General features: G+C 63.8%; 2 protein-coding genes across 3 annotated transcripts; one reads left to right on the top strand and one right to left on the bottom strand.

The window, feature by feature from the left end:
* Positions 1-640: 640 nt before the first annotated feature.
* Positions 641-8,203, bottom strand: PRPF31 (pre-mRNA processing factor 31). The gene is made up of 14 exons (XM_044989062.1): positions 8,107-8,203; positions 7,370-7,549; positions 6,991-7,051; positions 6,623-6,706; positions 5,718-5,815; positions 4,965-5,071; positions 4,317-4,486; positions 4,020-4,177; positions 3,386-3,475; positions 3,068-3,195; positions 2,786-2,858; positions 2,259-2,387; positions 1,704-1,802; positions 641-1,263 (listed from the first exon to the last, which is right to left on the bottom strand). The coding sequence occupies exons 2-14, from the start codon at positions 7,538-7,540 to the stop codon at positions 1,135-1,137; spliced, it is 1,497 nt and encodes a 498-aa protein (XP_044844997.1). The 5' UTR covers positions 7,541-7,549; positions 8,107-8,203; the 3' UTR covers positions 641-1,134.
* On the top strand, positions 8,203-13,241 carry TFPT (TCF3 fusion partner). 2 transcript variants are annotated; one of them, XM_044989063.1, is made up of 6 exons: positions 8,203-8,355; positions 8,593-8,836; positions 11,500-11,570; positions 11,821-11,890; positions 12,047-12,286; positions 12,426-13,239. In XM_044989063.1, exons 2-6 carry the CDS (start codon positions 8,597-8,599, stop codon positions 12,558-12,560), a joined length of 756 nt encoding a protein of 251 aa, XP_044844998.1. In that variant the 5' UTR covers positions 8,203-8,355; positions 8,593-8,596; the 3' UTR covers positions 12,561-13,239. The 2 variants fall into 2 exon arrangements, with proteins under 2 accessions (XP_044844998.1, XP_044845000.1); XM_044989065.1 differs by having other exon boundaries at positions 8,336-8,352; positions 8,591-8,836; positions 12,426-13,241.
* Positions 13,242-13,997: the final 756 nt, after the last annotated feature.

The raw sequence follows: 13,997 nt of genomic DNA, 5'->3' as shown, positions 1-13,997 counted from the left end.
GGCAGCATGGAGGAGAGGAAATCAGAGGGGCCCAGAAAACAGCATGAGAAGGGAGAAGAGCAGGCACAGGGTGGGTCACCCCCCTTACTTCCCCTTCCGTGCCTGTGGGCTAGGGTTCTGGCCCGGGACTCCTGAGACCGGGTAGGCCCAGCTCTGCCACCACCCTCCTGGGTGATCTTGGGCAAATGGCATCACAGCCCTGGCCTCAGTTTCTCCTATTCTGAAGCTATTTAGACTAAACCCTTTAGGTCAGGCAGCCAGCCCCCTGGCAGACCCACTCTTCCTGCCACACTGGGGCCCCCCCAATTTCAGTCACTGCATTTAAGCACCCCATGGAAGGGGCCCCTTGATCTTGGTGACTGTTGGGCAGCATCACGTGTAGTGGACTTCCAGCTGCTCTAGGAGGGGCTACAGGGTCACTCATATCATGAACACGTACAGCTCCTAGCACACAGGGCCACATATGCCATCGGGGGCCCCAGCCGCTGCCACTCTGCAGCTGGACAACACCTCGCCACGATTGTGCTAATTCCCTTGTAACCCATTCCCTACCCCTCCCTTTGAGAGACGCGCCCCCGCCAAGAACCAGAGAGAGGCTGGGAGTGAGTGTTATATTTCTTCCAAAAACAAAATTAAAAAGACAGATTCAGCCCACGTTTGCTCCCAATAAACGTCCCTCCACCCCCCCCCCCTTTCATCAGCCCATTCCCCGCCTCTGCCCTCGGGCACAAGCCAAGGGAGATTTCAACATGAGCACTGAGAAATCGCTGTACCAGCCATTCTGCATTCATCTCATGCACACACCCACTCATTTATACAGGTAACAGGGGTCCCTCTCTCTCACACCCCTTATACAGTGAACAGAGCTAGGGGTTCCCACACAATTCACTCCCCTCCCCGGACACACACAGCTCCCAAGCCTGTGTGGAGCTCAGGCGTGGGTCCCCCTGGGAACAGAAAGATGCTCAGGAGACAGCAGGTTGGCTCGGCCCAGCTTCTCTGCAGCTGGGAGGTGGAAGGGTCAGGTCCCGCTGAGCGAGGGAGCTAGAACAAAAGCCCCCGAATTTCCCTGCTGCTTCCCAGCGCGGCCGGGCTCTGGGCGAGGGGGCAGGGGTGAGTCTGTGGGGAAGAGGCTCATGTGCTGGACATGATGCCGCTTTTCTCGCTCTTCACCTTTAAGAACTCCGCCATGCTGGAGAAGTATTTCTGGTTGGCCTCCGCCACCTTCTTCTCTGCCGCTTGTGGGTTAACGATCTCCAGCCCCTGAGACAGAGAGAGACATTTGCCATGTGCGCCTGATGCCGAGAGGTGGCCCCTGTGGGGTGAGGGCCGGGGGGGTGTTTATACAGAGACCCTTTGCTCAGTGCTGGGGCAGGAGGCTTTTAACAGCTGCACTGCAGGTCAGTTTAGGACAGGAAGTGCTCCTTATGGGAGACATCAGTAAAGAATTCTCCAGATAGGATGAGAGCTGCAAGATCCCTTGTCTGACAGCTGCCAATACCCACATCTCTGAGGAAGGGTCCAGAAACGTCCCCCACCCACTTGCGGGAAATTTATTTCCTACCCCTCATTCATGCAGGGATATTCGGGGCAAGAGATATGGGGGAGTAGGTCAAAGGCCACGTCAATATCGCCTCCCGCAACTGCTCTTGGAGGTGCTGCGTCCTTCATGAGCCCAGATCTATGGCAGCCGTGGGGCTTACCTGGAGCGGAGTGAAGGCCACGCTGGAGGCCGTGCCTGAGGAGCGGTCCCGGATTGTCGACTTCCCGCCGTACACCATGCTCTGCTTCTGGAGTGTGCGCTGCGCGGGGACGGAGGGACGCCGACTTAGCACATGGATGGCGCGCGGGGAGGGGACGATGATATAGACTGGGAAGGGGAACACCCGCAGGGAGCGGGGCTGCCTAGAGGCTCAGGGGATGGGATCGGAATCGCGGCTTTGTTTCAAGACGCAGCCTGAGTCTGCAGGGAGCCTGAGCCCATCGCTCAGAGTGGGGAGCTCTCAGTGGGCAAGTACTGGGGGGAGCCCAGCTGCCTGTGTGGTGGGCAGAGGGAACCCCATTGCTCCTGAGAGGAGGGGGTCTCTACTGGTCCCTGATGGGAGGGAGGGCTCTGCTCCACCATGCTTGCTTGGCGCAGAGAGCAGCCACCTCTGGGGTGGGGCGGCGGGATCAGCTCCAGTGTCATGGCACTATGGGACGCCAGGGCGTGAGAGGGGACCCGGCCCGCATGACTCCATCCCCGTCCCCCTCGCTACCTGCAAGGTCTTGGAGATCCTGGCTTTGGTGGCCTCGTTGACCTGCGTCTGCCGCACCCGGCCGCTGCCCGACTTGCCCAGGTGGCCCAGGCTGAAGCCCAAGTCCTCTTGGTAGGCGTCTTCCTCGATCTGCCGGGGGGGGGGGGCAGTTTCCAGAGTCACAGAGGGAAGGATGACGATCAAGGGGTGAGAGCTCAAAGCACCCTAGAGACTGGCCCTGACTAGCACCGAGTCCCCCCAGGGGGGGACAAGTTCCATTTTGGGGGTGGGGGTAGGGAACACCTTGCACGTCTCCAGCAAGTGTTGGTCCTCAGAGGGCGGCTCTGGATTAACTCCACCATAAGCATCCACGAGGAATTCACCAGGGCAGCTATGAGCTGCCAGCTCACCCCCAACCGTAACGCCCAGGCCAGTTGGGGATAGAACCCAGGACTCCTCGCTCCCAGCCCCTGTGCTCCAACCACTAGCCCCCAGAGCCAGGGAGAGAATCTCTGTGGGGAAGGGGACGAAGGTCGGAGGCTGCTCACCTCCCCAAAGCTCATCCTGTTGGCCTGTTTCCGGATCTCCGTGAGCCCCAGTCGTTCCTTCATCTTCCGGTACCTGGGAGGGAACAGCAGGTGGACTGGTGCTCGGGTGGTTGAATTCTGGGACTGGGACACCTGGGTTCTACCCCCAGCTCTGGGGAGGGAGTGGGGCACCCTCTCGAGGGCAGAGGTCCCATTCCCTGCCCCCCTGAGCCAGCCAGTGCCTGCCCTGGTGCCGGATGGGAGCCAGTGCCCCCTGGAGGCCCCCACTCAATCCCCTCTCACCTGCGGCCTCCTCGTTTCTTTCTCTGGCCATCCAGGGGGGCCGGCAGGGGCTTCACCTGCTTCACGGGGGGAGGCTCCTGCCATTTGTCAAACTTTCGTTCAATTTCCTCCTTGAGGTCGTAGCCCACCTGCCAGGGAAGCGGAGAGGAGACAAGGAGAACTAGCCGGGCATTCACCACTCTCCCCTGCACACAGGGAGGGCACCGCTAGGGGGTCAGGTCACACACGAAGGGGGGGGGGCGTTCTTACCCCTAGACCCCATCCTCCTCCCAGCCCCCCCGCTCTAACCCCTAAACCCCACTCCTATTTGAGACCCACCTTCCCCTCTGGGCTCTCATGGAAGCTGTCAACCCGAGCCGCCAGCGTGCACTTTGCAGCAACAAGACGAGCCGCCTTCCTCCGCAGGTCCTGGGGGAGAGAGAGGTGTCAAGGTGCTGGGAGACCGAGCCTGAGCGAGGAAGCACAGGGGCATCGGGGGGACAGAGCGGGGAGATGCAGACGAGCGTCAGGGCCCTGGGATCCGGGGGGAGAAGGGGACCAGATGGGGAGCCAGGTGTCAGGGGCTGGGATATCGGGGAACAGAGTGGGGAGATGCAGATGAGCATCAGGGTGCTGAGATCCAAGGGGAAGGGGACGACAGATGGGGAGGCAGGTGTCAGGGCGGGGGGGGGGGGAGAAGAGCTCAGAGGCACTGAGAAATGTCAGGGTGCAGGATCCGGGGGATGGAGTGGCCAGGTGTCGAGGCACTGGGAGGGGAGCCGGGTGGTGGTGGGGGAAATAGAGCAGAAGGGCGTCGGGGGGCAGGAAGAGCTCAGGGACAGTGAGAAACGTTGGGGTGTGGGATCCCGGGGGATAGAGTGGAGGGGCGACAGGGGGGAGCCGGGCGGTGATGGGGGAACAGAACGGATGGGTGTTGGGGCGCTGGGACCTGACGCGAGCAGAGGGGTCGTACCGGGGGCAGCGACTGCACGATGTCGCTGTGGTAGATGTACCCCGTGTGGGGCAGCACCGAGGTGCTGGAGAAGCCGGACAGGGTCTTGCGCTGGGCTCCCAGGAGCATGATGTTACAGGCCGGCATCTTGGAGAGGTTGGTGAGGCCGCCAGCGATGCCTGCGGGGTGGATGGGCAGCGTTAGACCTGCTCGGCCTGAGAGCGGCGGGGGGGGACCCCGCCGTCTGCCTGGGCTGGATGGGAGCCGGCGCTCGGTAGAGGCCCCGTGCCCCCTCCCGCCCCACCCCGCAGCCCTCACCCATGATCTTGGCAGCAGTGGAGGCGCCGACGATGATGGACAGGTTGGGGGCGATGAAGGACATGCGGGACTCCACGTACTCGTAGATGCGGTGCTTTGACTGGTTGAGCTCCAGGGCCATGTCGCAGGCTTCCTCGATGCGTTCCAGCTCCTCCTCCGTCAGCTGCTGCCTGCGGGGGGAGGACGACGGGTGACCCCCATGCCCCTGGCCTCCTGGGGGGCTGAAGCCCCCTGGCACCTAGGCTCTGACAGGGGCCCCCAGACGCAGGGCAGGCGATTCCTTGTCCCATCTGGGCCCAGCCCAATCCCCTCGCTCACATCCCCCCCCCCCCCCATGTGCCTCCCACTGAGATGCAGCAGCTTCTGGAGACTAGAGCCAGGGATAGAACCCAGGAGTCCTGCCTCCTGGCTCTCCCCACCCTCCAGCTCAGGGGTCAGGTCCCTGTGCATGGGAAATGGAGCACTGGGGGCAGCCGGGGACAGAAGATAGGAAAGAAGGAGGGGCCCAGTGCTCCACCACCCAGGGTCAGCATAGGGGAGGCCTGTGGCCAGTGTCCCCACTACAGTGGCAGGTGGGGGAACTGGAGATTGGGCCCCCACAGCAGGGCAGGGATCTAGGAAGGGGGGGGGGGGCACGGCCCAGCGTACCCTTGCGTGGTGGAGGCCGTGACGCTCACCACCATGATGGTGGCGTTAGTCAGGATCTGCTGCACGTTCTCGTTGTTCTTGCATTTGTCCAGGCTGTTGCCCAGCTCCTGCGTGGGGACGACACAGATAAACGCAGGGGGTCAGTCAGTCAGCAGGGCTGGGACAGACACACGGACACAGCCCTGGTACTGCTCCGCCCGGCCCCAGCACCAAGGGCACCGCAAGGCAGGGGGAAGACAGAGGACAGCAGGTGCCCAGCCAGAGCCCAACCCTGGCTATTCCCGCCCTCCCCAATCCCCCAGACCCCTAGTGCCCACCCCCACCTTACCCAGCTAACCCCCCACCCCTGGGTCTGGCTTTTCAGTGCCCAACCCCCCTCAACCAGACCCTCAGTGCCACCCCCCCCCCATCACCCAGATCCTCAATGCCCACCCCACCTGGCTTTCCCACCCCCCACCATCTGGGCCTTCAGTGCCCAACCCCTGGCAGCCAGACCCTCAGTCCTGTCGCCACCCAACCCCAGCGACTCGGAGGTCTGGGTCACCCCAAGCCCCTGGATATTCAGTGTTTGCTCACCTCCCTCCCCCACCCCCCCTTCAGTTCCTGCACTCCCCCAACATGGCCCTTCGCCCACCACCCTGTGCCCAGCCCCAGCACCTCCTCCTCCTAACACCCATCTGCCCTCCCCTCCACCCAGCACCGCCCGTCCCTCGTCCCTCCTAGCCCACCGCTAGCAGCAGCGGCACCACACACCTTGACCGTGCGGATGTAATCCAGGGCATTGGGAACCAGGGACTCCAGCTCGGGGAATCGCTTGGAGTATTTATCCCGGATGAATTTGTGGATGATGTCTGATGGGACAGAAAGGGGGAGGGGAAGGGTCGAGACCCCACTCTGTTAGTTACTGGGGAGCAGCCCCAGAAATCTGGGGGCCTCTGTCTTCTGTCACAGAAGCCCCCGGACCCTAGCAGGGCAGCTGCATGTTCCCAGCCAGGCCCTGTACGGCTGCCCATAGACAAGAGCTGGGGATTACCCCACCTGGCCATTTTACCAACTCAGTCTCATGGCTTAGTCCTAACTGCGCTGCCCTTCTTTATTTCACTGATGGGGAAACTGAGGCACAGAGTGAGGGACAGTCCCCCAGCAACACAGCTGGGAATAAACCCAACTCCCAAGCGCTCTAACCACAAGGCTGCACAGTCCCCGTTTCCTTCAGAATTAACCCTTCTGCTTCCTGTTCTCTGCTCTCGCAAGCGGAAGGTCCCAAATCAGAAGTTTTGGTTTCTCAGTCCGACTCAGAGCAAGGAGAGGCTGTCTGCCAGCCAGCTCCACTACACGCGCAGCCCCTGCCCCCCCGCAACAGCTGGCCGTGCGATGGGAAACTCCTCCAGTCACGGACACAGCGGAGAGCAGAGCTGCGTACGCCAGGAGTGCATCCTTGCTGGGGCAGGCACTCTAGGCTCACAGAAGGGCATCGGATGTGACCTCCTGCACAAGGCAGGCCAGAGAACGTCCCTGACTTCGCCACGGAGAGCATGAACCAAAGGAGATGGAGCCCCTCTCTCGCACTGCACTTTCTGTACCCCCCAAACACACACTGCGCCCTCCCCCCCACCCCGATTCTTTTTAGCAACGCCCACCACGAGGGAGCCACTCACTCAGTTCATTTTCGATCTCCACCGTCAGGTTGTTGGCATCGACGATTACTCGGTACTCCGGAGCCGCCTCCACCGGCCCCATCACTGCGGAGAGAACGCACATAAGGATCTCACTGGGGCTGTGCGCTACACGGAGCAGGTTCAGTAGGGGGCGCTCTCCCCCAGGAGTCAGGGAAGGTCCCAATGCCCCGTGCGGCGTAAGGGGGCACTGTGCTGCAGGGAGCAAGGCAGGGGCTTAGTGGGGGGCGCTCTCCCCAGACAGTGCTGACCCCAATGCTAGGAGGTGCTGCGATACTGGTGGTACCAGCTTCGCAGTGAGAGCAGAGAGGTTAGCTTCGCTCCCGCACCCCCCCTCTCCGATCCAGTACCTTCGGTGGCTTTCGACTGTTTGCTGATATACTCCTCGATCTTCACCATGATCTCCGCAAACTGCCAAGAGAAAACACAGCAGGCTCTGCTGTACTTGGAAAAGACGAAGCAAGTGGGGGAAAAGGGGGCAGCAGGGGATGCTCTTCCCTCTGAGTCAGGGCTGACCTCAATGCCCCAGCATGGCAGTAGAGAAAAGAGGCCCCATGTCTCATTCACTGCCCCCTGCCCCCAAGCCAGTCCCCCGCCTGGGGCCAGATTGGAGCCAGCACCCCTTAGAAGGGAGAGGCCCCATTCCCCGCCCCCCTGAGCCAGCCAGTCCCTGCCCTGGGGCTGGATGGGAACCAATGCCCCCTAAAGGGGAAAGGCCCCATCTCTCACCATCTTGCTGTCCCAGAGCTTGGCAATGCTCTTGACCGAGTCAACACTGAGGTCCAGCTGCATCTCCTCCTGCACATCCTCGATGGCCGGCTCATCTTCCTCATCCACAAAGTTGTCCTCCTCCTCCGCCGCCTCCTCCAGGTCGGCCAGCAGCTCGTCCGCCAGAGACATCCTTCAGGTCTGGGACAGCGAGAGCAGGGAGCGGAGGTGAGCAGAGCCTGGAGTGGGGGGGCGGCTTCTCTGCACACCCCACCCAGACACCCTCTGCCCTAGGGATGATCCCACCCCGCTAGCCACCTATTGAGCCCAGCCAGGGCCCTGGCAGGGCTGGAGTCAGGCCTCCTTTTGTGAGCCCACCTCTCCCCCTGCCCCCAACCGCTCCTCCCTGCCTGCAACCCCCTTAGCCACCCCATGGGCCCCACCTCAAGCCTGTGCCACCCACTGCCCGCCCCACCTCTCCTGCCCCATAGCTGTGTCCCCCGCCCCCCAACTCCTCCTGTACCCCCCATCAGCCTCCCCATGGGTCCCCTGCCTGCCCCACCTCTCCTGCCCCATATCTGTGCCCCCTGCCCCCAACCCCTCCTCCCCGCCTGCAACCCCCTTAGCCACCCCATGGGCCCCACCTCCCCCCAGCCTGCGCCACCCCTGCCCACCCCCCCTCTCCTGCCCCATAGCTGTGTCCCCCGCCCCCTCAGCCTCCCCACGGCCCCCACCTGCCCCCGCGCGCCGCCCGTTACCAGCTCGCGCCCCTCCCACTCCCCGGTCTCCGCTCTCGGTGCGTCACGTCCCCGCTTCCGGCCCGCGCCGATGGCGTCACCCCGCGCTGCTCCCCCTCCCTCCCGCCCCCGGTCCCTTTAACGGGCGCGCCTCGCGCTAGCTCCGCCCTCCCGGTCCGTGGCGTCATCACCGCGCGTCCGGTTTCGCCCCGCAGCGGGAGGGGAGGTCGGCCGCAGGCAGGAGTCGGGGAGCGGGGCCCGGGGGGGAAGGTGAGTGCGGGGGGTGGGGATCCTGGCGTGGGGGGGGGTTAGCAGCGGGGGGGAGGAGAGGTCGGGGCCCTGGTGGGGGGTATTAGCAGGAGGGGAAGGTGGGTCCCTAGTGGGGAGTGTTAACAGCAGAGGAGTCGGGGGGGGGGGTTGTCGCCGCTCAGTGCTTGGTTGGGGAGGCCCCGTTTTCCCCATTTCCCTCCCCCATCTCATCGCCCCCCTCTCCCCCCCCCGCCCCAGCACCATGGCCGGGGTGGGCTTCGAGGAGTTCTCGGTGCCCCCGGGCTCGGAGCTGGCGCTGCCCCCGCTCTTCGGGGGGAACATCCTGGAGAGCGAGCTGGAGACGGAGGTGGAGTTCGTGGACGGGGGGCTGAGCGGGGACAACCTGCAGGACGAGGAGGAGGAGGAGAGCCAGCAGCGGCAGCGGGAGCTGGGCCGCCGGAAGATTCAGGCGCTGGGCCGGCGCTGCAAGGAGATCGAGCAGGTAGGGAGGGGGCACCACGGGGGCTGGAACCCGACCCAGAGCTGGGGACCGAACCTGGCGCCGCCCGCTGAGCCGCTCCCCCCACTGGTCATGGCCTGGCTCTGCCACCTGAGCCACTCCCCCCACTGACCACAGCCTGGCGCCGCCCCCTGAACCGCTCCCCCCACTGACCACAGCCTGGCGCCGCCCCCTGAGCCACTCCCCCCACTGACCACAGCCTGGCGCCGCCCCCTGAGCCGCTCCTCCCACTGACCAGAGCCTGGCGCCGCCCCCTGAACCGCTCCCCCCACTGGTCATGGCCTGGCGCCGCCCCCTGAGCCACTCCCCCCACTGACCACAGCCTGGCGCCGCCCCCTGAGCCGCTCCTCCCACTGACCACAGCCTGGCGCCGCCCCCTGAACCGCCCCCCCACTGGTCATGGCCTGGCGCCGCCCGCTGAGCCACTCCCCCCACTGACCACTGCCTGGCGCCGCCCGCTGAGCCGCTCCCCCCACTGACCACAGCCTGGCGCCGCCCGCTGAGCCGCTCCCCCCACTGACCACAGCCTGGCGCCGCCCGCGGAGCCGCTCCCCCCACTGACCACAGCCTGGCGCCGCCCCGCTGCCGAGCCGCTCCCCCCACTGACCACAGCCTGGCGCCGCCCCCTGAGCCGCTCCCCCCACTGACCACAGCCTGGCGCCGCCCCCTGAGCCGCTCCCCCCACTGACCACAGCCTGGCGCCGCCCCCTGAGCCGCTCCCCCCACTGACCACAGCCTGGCGCCGCCCCCTGAGCCGCTCCCCCCACTGACCACAGCCTGGCGCCGCCCCCGGAGCCACTCCCCCCCGGCCACAGCCTGGCTATGCCCCCAAGTCACGCCCCCCACTGACCACAGCCTGGCGCCGCCCCCTGAGCCGCTCCCCCCACTGACCACAGCCTGGCGCCGCCCCCTGAGCCACTCCCCACACTGACCACAGCCTGGCGCCGCCCCCTGAGCCACTCCCCCCCGGCCACAGCCTGGCTATGCCCCCAAGTCACTCCCTCCATTGGCCACGGCCTGGCCCTGCCCCCGAAACCACCAGCCCCCATGACCCATAGCGCCTTAAGAGATGGCCCAGCCCTAATCCCTAAATCATCACCCCACATGTGCCCAGCCCCATCCTACTTCCTTCATAACCACCAGCCCCTGCTCCACCAATCCAGGGTACCCACTGTCCCCCTTCAGTGGGCCTTAGGCCCTGCCCCCTCACAGGCCCCGCCCCTTCAGTGGGCATTGGGCCCCATTCCCACTGTGGGCCCTGGCCTCATTCATTACATCTCCCAGAGATCTTGGGCCTGCCCTCTATGGGCCCAGCACCCCTGGCCCCCCGGTGGCATAGTGGGTACAGTCCAGACCAGGGAGCTATTGTCGCCCGTTTCCCTGTAACCTGAGGTGCTCTTGCAATGCCCTGCTGCTGTAGCCAGGCCTGGCCGGCTCTCAGCCCACCCCCAGCGTGCCGGTCGATATAGGTCTGTAGTGTAGACCCGGCCTTTGTCCCTGCTCCCCTTCCGTGCCCAAGACTGGCCGCTTGCTCGGCGCTGGCCCATCGGCTTCATTGCCACCGGGCTGGGGCCTCCCTTGTCTTTGAGAAACCGGCCTAGCCGCTCCCCAGACTTAGCTGGGAAAGTCGGGATCTCAGCTCGTTACACGTGATGCTGCTAGGTGAATTTTGCCATGATATCGCTGCTCCGCAAGCGGACAGGCTTCAGCTGGTCCCTCCCCAGGCATGCCTTGTGCAAAGCTTATTGCACTAGTGTGGAGGTGTCACGGAGTTTGGGAGAGACCAGGCCCTGGCTTCCTGCGATTCACCGTGACTCTCAGCCAGACAGTAAACAGAAGGTTTATTAGATGACAGGAACACAGTCTAAACCAGAGCTTGTAGGCATAAACAGGACCCCTTAGTCAGGTCCTTCTGGGGGGTAGGGAGCTTAGACCCCAACCTTGGGGTTCCCTCTGATTCCCAAGACAGGAAACCCCGCCCCCCCCGGCTCCTCCTCCAGCCTTTGTCCAGTTTCCCAGGCAAAGGTGTCACCTGGCCCAACCCCCGTCCCGCCTTGGGTTACAGGCGCAGGTATCGTTCCTCAAGTAAAGTCACCCCCTGCTCTCCCATCCCCCATGCAGACAGTCCCAGTAAAACTAGCCGAGGTCAGCCCGCCCCGCTCCGTCACGGGAGGGCACTGATACGCTGACCCCAGGGGTTCAGGAGCCTAATTAGTGATCCCCAGAGCCACACTCGTGTGAATTCCTTGTTCCACTGACTGTCCGACAATGTGTTTTATAGATAATTCTCACAGCAAAGAAGTTAATAACAGGGCAGGTTGATCACTAGTTAATAACACAGCGAAAGCCGCCTGGTTAACCAGACTCTGTTCTTAACCATTCATTAGAGCCGTGTTTTCATCTCCTGCTGCAAAGGAGACACATTAAAGCAGCTCGCGAGACTTGGTCTGAGTCGGGCGTGGGGTGTGAACACAGGCGCATTGTGGAATGCTCAGCCTCTGGAACCCCCCTCCCCCCCAAGACGCATCTTACACAGGGGGTGACCCCTCGGACGAGGGGGCTTGGGCAGAGGTGGGGAGTGCTGGGGGAGAAGGCTCCGGCCTGGGTGAGTTACCGGCCTGATATGTTTGCGTCCCCGGCTCCAGGTCAACGAGAGGGTGTTGAACCGACTCCACCACGTGCAGAAGATCACGCGGCGGCTCAAGCAGGAGAGGAGGTGAGAGCTCAGGGACGGGGACAACCTCAGCAACTCTGTGTCCAGGGAGAACCCAGCCCGATGGGGCCCGGATATCACTGACATTGTGTCTGGGCAGCGCCCGGCCCGACGGGGCCCCGATCTCGGCGACTCTGGGTCTGGGCAGCGCCTGGCCCGACCGGGCCCCGATCTCGGCGACTCTGTGTCTGGGCAGCGCCTGGCGTACTGGGGCCCTGATGTCAGCATGTCTCGCTCTTTGTCCCCCCAACAGATTCCTTATGAGGGTCCTGGATTCCTACGGGGATGACTACAGACAGAGCCAGCTCACCATTGTCCTAGAGGTAGGAGCCCCTGTCCCCACTAGGGGGTCCCTCCCTGGAGCGGGGCACATTCTGTTTTGGAGCTGTCAAGAGAAGCAGGCCCTTTACTGTGGCCCTGCTTGGCTCCGGAGAGCCCTGGGTGGGAGCCCGCTGAATGGCTCTGTCCCCCCTCCCCAGGACGAAGGCAGCCCCAGTCCAGAAGCCCCCACCCCAGGCAATACTGAGAATGAACCTCCAGAGAAGGAGACCCCCCGACGCTTCCCTGGTCTCCCACCGGCCGGTCCAGAGCCAAAGAGCCCATCCCAGGCGGAAACCCCCACTGGGAAGAAGCGTCGCCGGCACGGGCGTGAGGACAAGGAGCAGAGGGGCAGGCGGCTGGCCCCTGCCCTCCTCCCCATGGATGACTTCCCTGCACAGGTACTGGCCACTCCCCTTGCTCCTGGGGGGTAGCTAGATGGGGCTGATGTGGGTGAGGGGCAGAGTACCAGGCTAGATGGGCCCATGGCAGGTGCTGGGCTGGATTGGCCTGTGGGTCTGACCCCTTTCTTCCCCCCAGCTCAAAGAAGAGGATGAGTTCCCCTGTGACCAGGATGCCGTACTGAGCTCCAGCTGGCCCCTGCCCCGGCCCCGGGACAAGCTCCTCCATTACCCCAAGTTCTCCAGCCCCGGGGCCTGCGCTGATTTCGACTGAACCCTCCTGAAACTGACCAGGCCCCTCGCTCCGGCCCTCGAGGGGTTAAACCAGGAGGGGTGCAGCCCTTCCCTGTGGACTGAAGAGTTAATCCCCTGTATACCAGTCCCTAAGCAGGGACAGGGTGGGGAGCCCCCAGCTGGCTGGGAGGAGGTGGTTTCCCAGGGTGGGTAAAACTCCTGCCGGAATCTTTCAGGCTTAAAAGCCCCGTGGAGCAGGGCAGCTCGCATGACAGGGAAATAAAGAGATGCTGGCCTGGGCCACAGCGCACAACCAGCGTGAACTCTGCTGTGCCGAGCTGGAGGAGGGGGTGGGGATGCTGGGTTCTGGCCCTGGGAGGGTAGTGGGGTCTCGTGGTTGGGGGGAGGATGTGCTGGGCTATAGGACAGCTGGGTTCTCTCCCTGGCTCTGGAGGGGGAGTGGTGTCTAGTCTTTTTGTTTGCACAGCCCCATGGCCCCTGCATTGCTACCCCCTTAATAATAAATGGAGTCAGGACACCTGTGTTCTAGTCCCTGATTCTCTACTGGGTCCGGGCCCCGCTGCAAGCCCCCGTAGAGCTTTAATAAACACTGCATGATCTGTGGGTATGTGGAGCGAGCCAGCACTGGGCCAGGGCCCTGCCTCTCCCCCCCCCCAGGTATAGACTGTCCTGCTCCTCAGTGTAATTAAACTGTGCATGCAATTCCCATGGCCTCCTGTAGAGGGTAGCAGCTATGCAACCCCCAGGCAGGGCTGCCCACAGGATTCAGGGGGCCTGGGGTCTTTGGCGAGGGGGGGCTCTGCTTTGGTGGTAATTCAGCAGCGGGGGGCCCTTCTGCTTCGGGACCCGCCGCCAAAGTGCCCTGAAGACCTGTGGCGGGGACCCCCACCGGCAAATTACTGCCAAAGACCCTGAGCAGAAGAAGCTCTGGGGACCCCTGGAGCGAGTGAAGGAACCCTGCTCCAGGGGCCCCAAAAAACTCTCATGGGGGCCCCTGCAGGGCTTGGGGCAAATTGCCCCACTTGTCGTCGTCTCCCCCTCCCCCCCCCCCCCGCCGCCCCCCCCCCCGCAGCCCTGCCTCCAGCTCTCCCTCCAGCAGGGACAGGGACAAACAGAGCCAGCAGGGGGCACCAGTGATTAACACAGAGGCAGCCCGGTCCTGTCCCCAGGGCCTGCTCCAGCCACCAGCAAAGGAAGCTGGTGCCTGGGGTGCCCAATAGAAAGGGGTGGCACAGCCAGGGCTGCGGCAGGTCCTGCAGTGCTTTGTCTTCGGGGGCTGCTCAAGGGGTTTTTTCCTTTCTCTCTCTTCCCCCCCCCCCCCCCCTTTGCCACTTGTGCGGCAAAACAGCTCGAGTTGACCCTGCCTGTCCCTCCAGCAGGCACTGCCAGCAACACAGTAACAGCCACCAGGGGGCACCAGTGACACTGACAGAGCCAGCAGGGAGTGACACACACA

The sequence above is a fragment of the Mauremys mutica genome, chromosome 15, assembly GCF_020497125.1.
Source record: "Mauremys mutica isolate MM-2020 ecotype Southern chromosome 15, ASM2049712v1, whole genome shotgun sequence".
Lineage (NCBI taxonomy): Eukaryota > Metazoa > Chordata > Testudines > Geoemydidae > Mauremys > Mauremys mutica.
Note: the sequence above shows the minus strand (reverse complement) of the source record. Positions and strands in the feature narration are given on the sequence as shown.

Excerpts from the sequence above, each read along its gene's own strand:
- TFPT (XM_044989065.1), top strand. The coding sequence starts at position 8,597 with ATGGCCGGGGTGGGCTTCGAGGAGTTCTCGGTGCCCCCGGGCTCGGAG. Across the intron at positions 8,837-11,499 it reads GCTGCAAGGAGATCGAGCAG|GTCAACGAGAGGGTGTTGAA; the intron begins GTAGGGAGGGGG and ends CCCCGGCTCCAG. Across the intron at positions 11,571-11,820 it reads CGGCTCAAGCAGGAGAGGAG|ATTCCTTATGAGGGTCCTGG; the intron begins GTGAGAGCTCAG and ends TCCCCCCAACAG.
- PRPF31 (XM_044989062.1), bottom strand. The coding sequence starts at position 7,540 with ATGTCTCTGGCGGACGAGCTGCTGGCCGACCTGGAGGAGGCGGCGGAG. Across the intron at positions 2,859-3,067 it reads AAGAAACGAGGAGGCCGCAG|GTACCGGAAGATGAAGGAAC; the intron begins GTGAGAGGGGAT and ends GTTCCCTCCCAG. Across the intron at positions 1,803-2,258 it reads GGATCTCCAAGACCTTGCAG|CGCACACTCCAGAAGCAGAG; the intron begins GTAGCGAGGGGG and ends GTCCCCGCGCAG.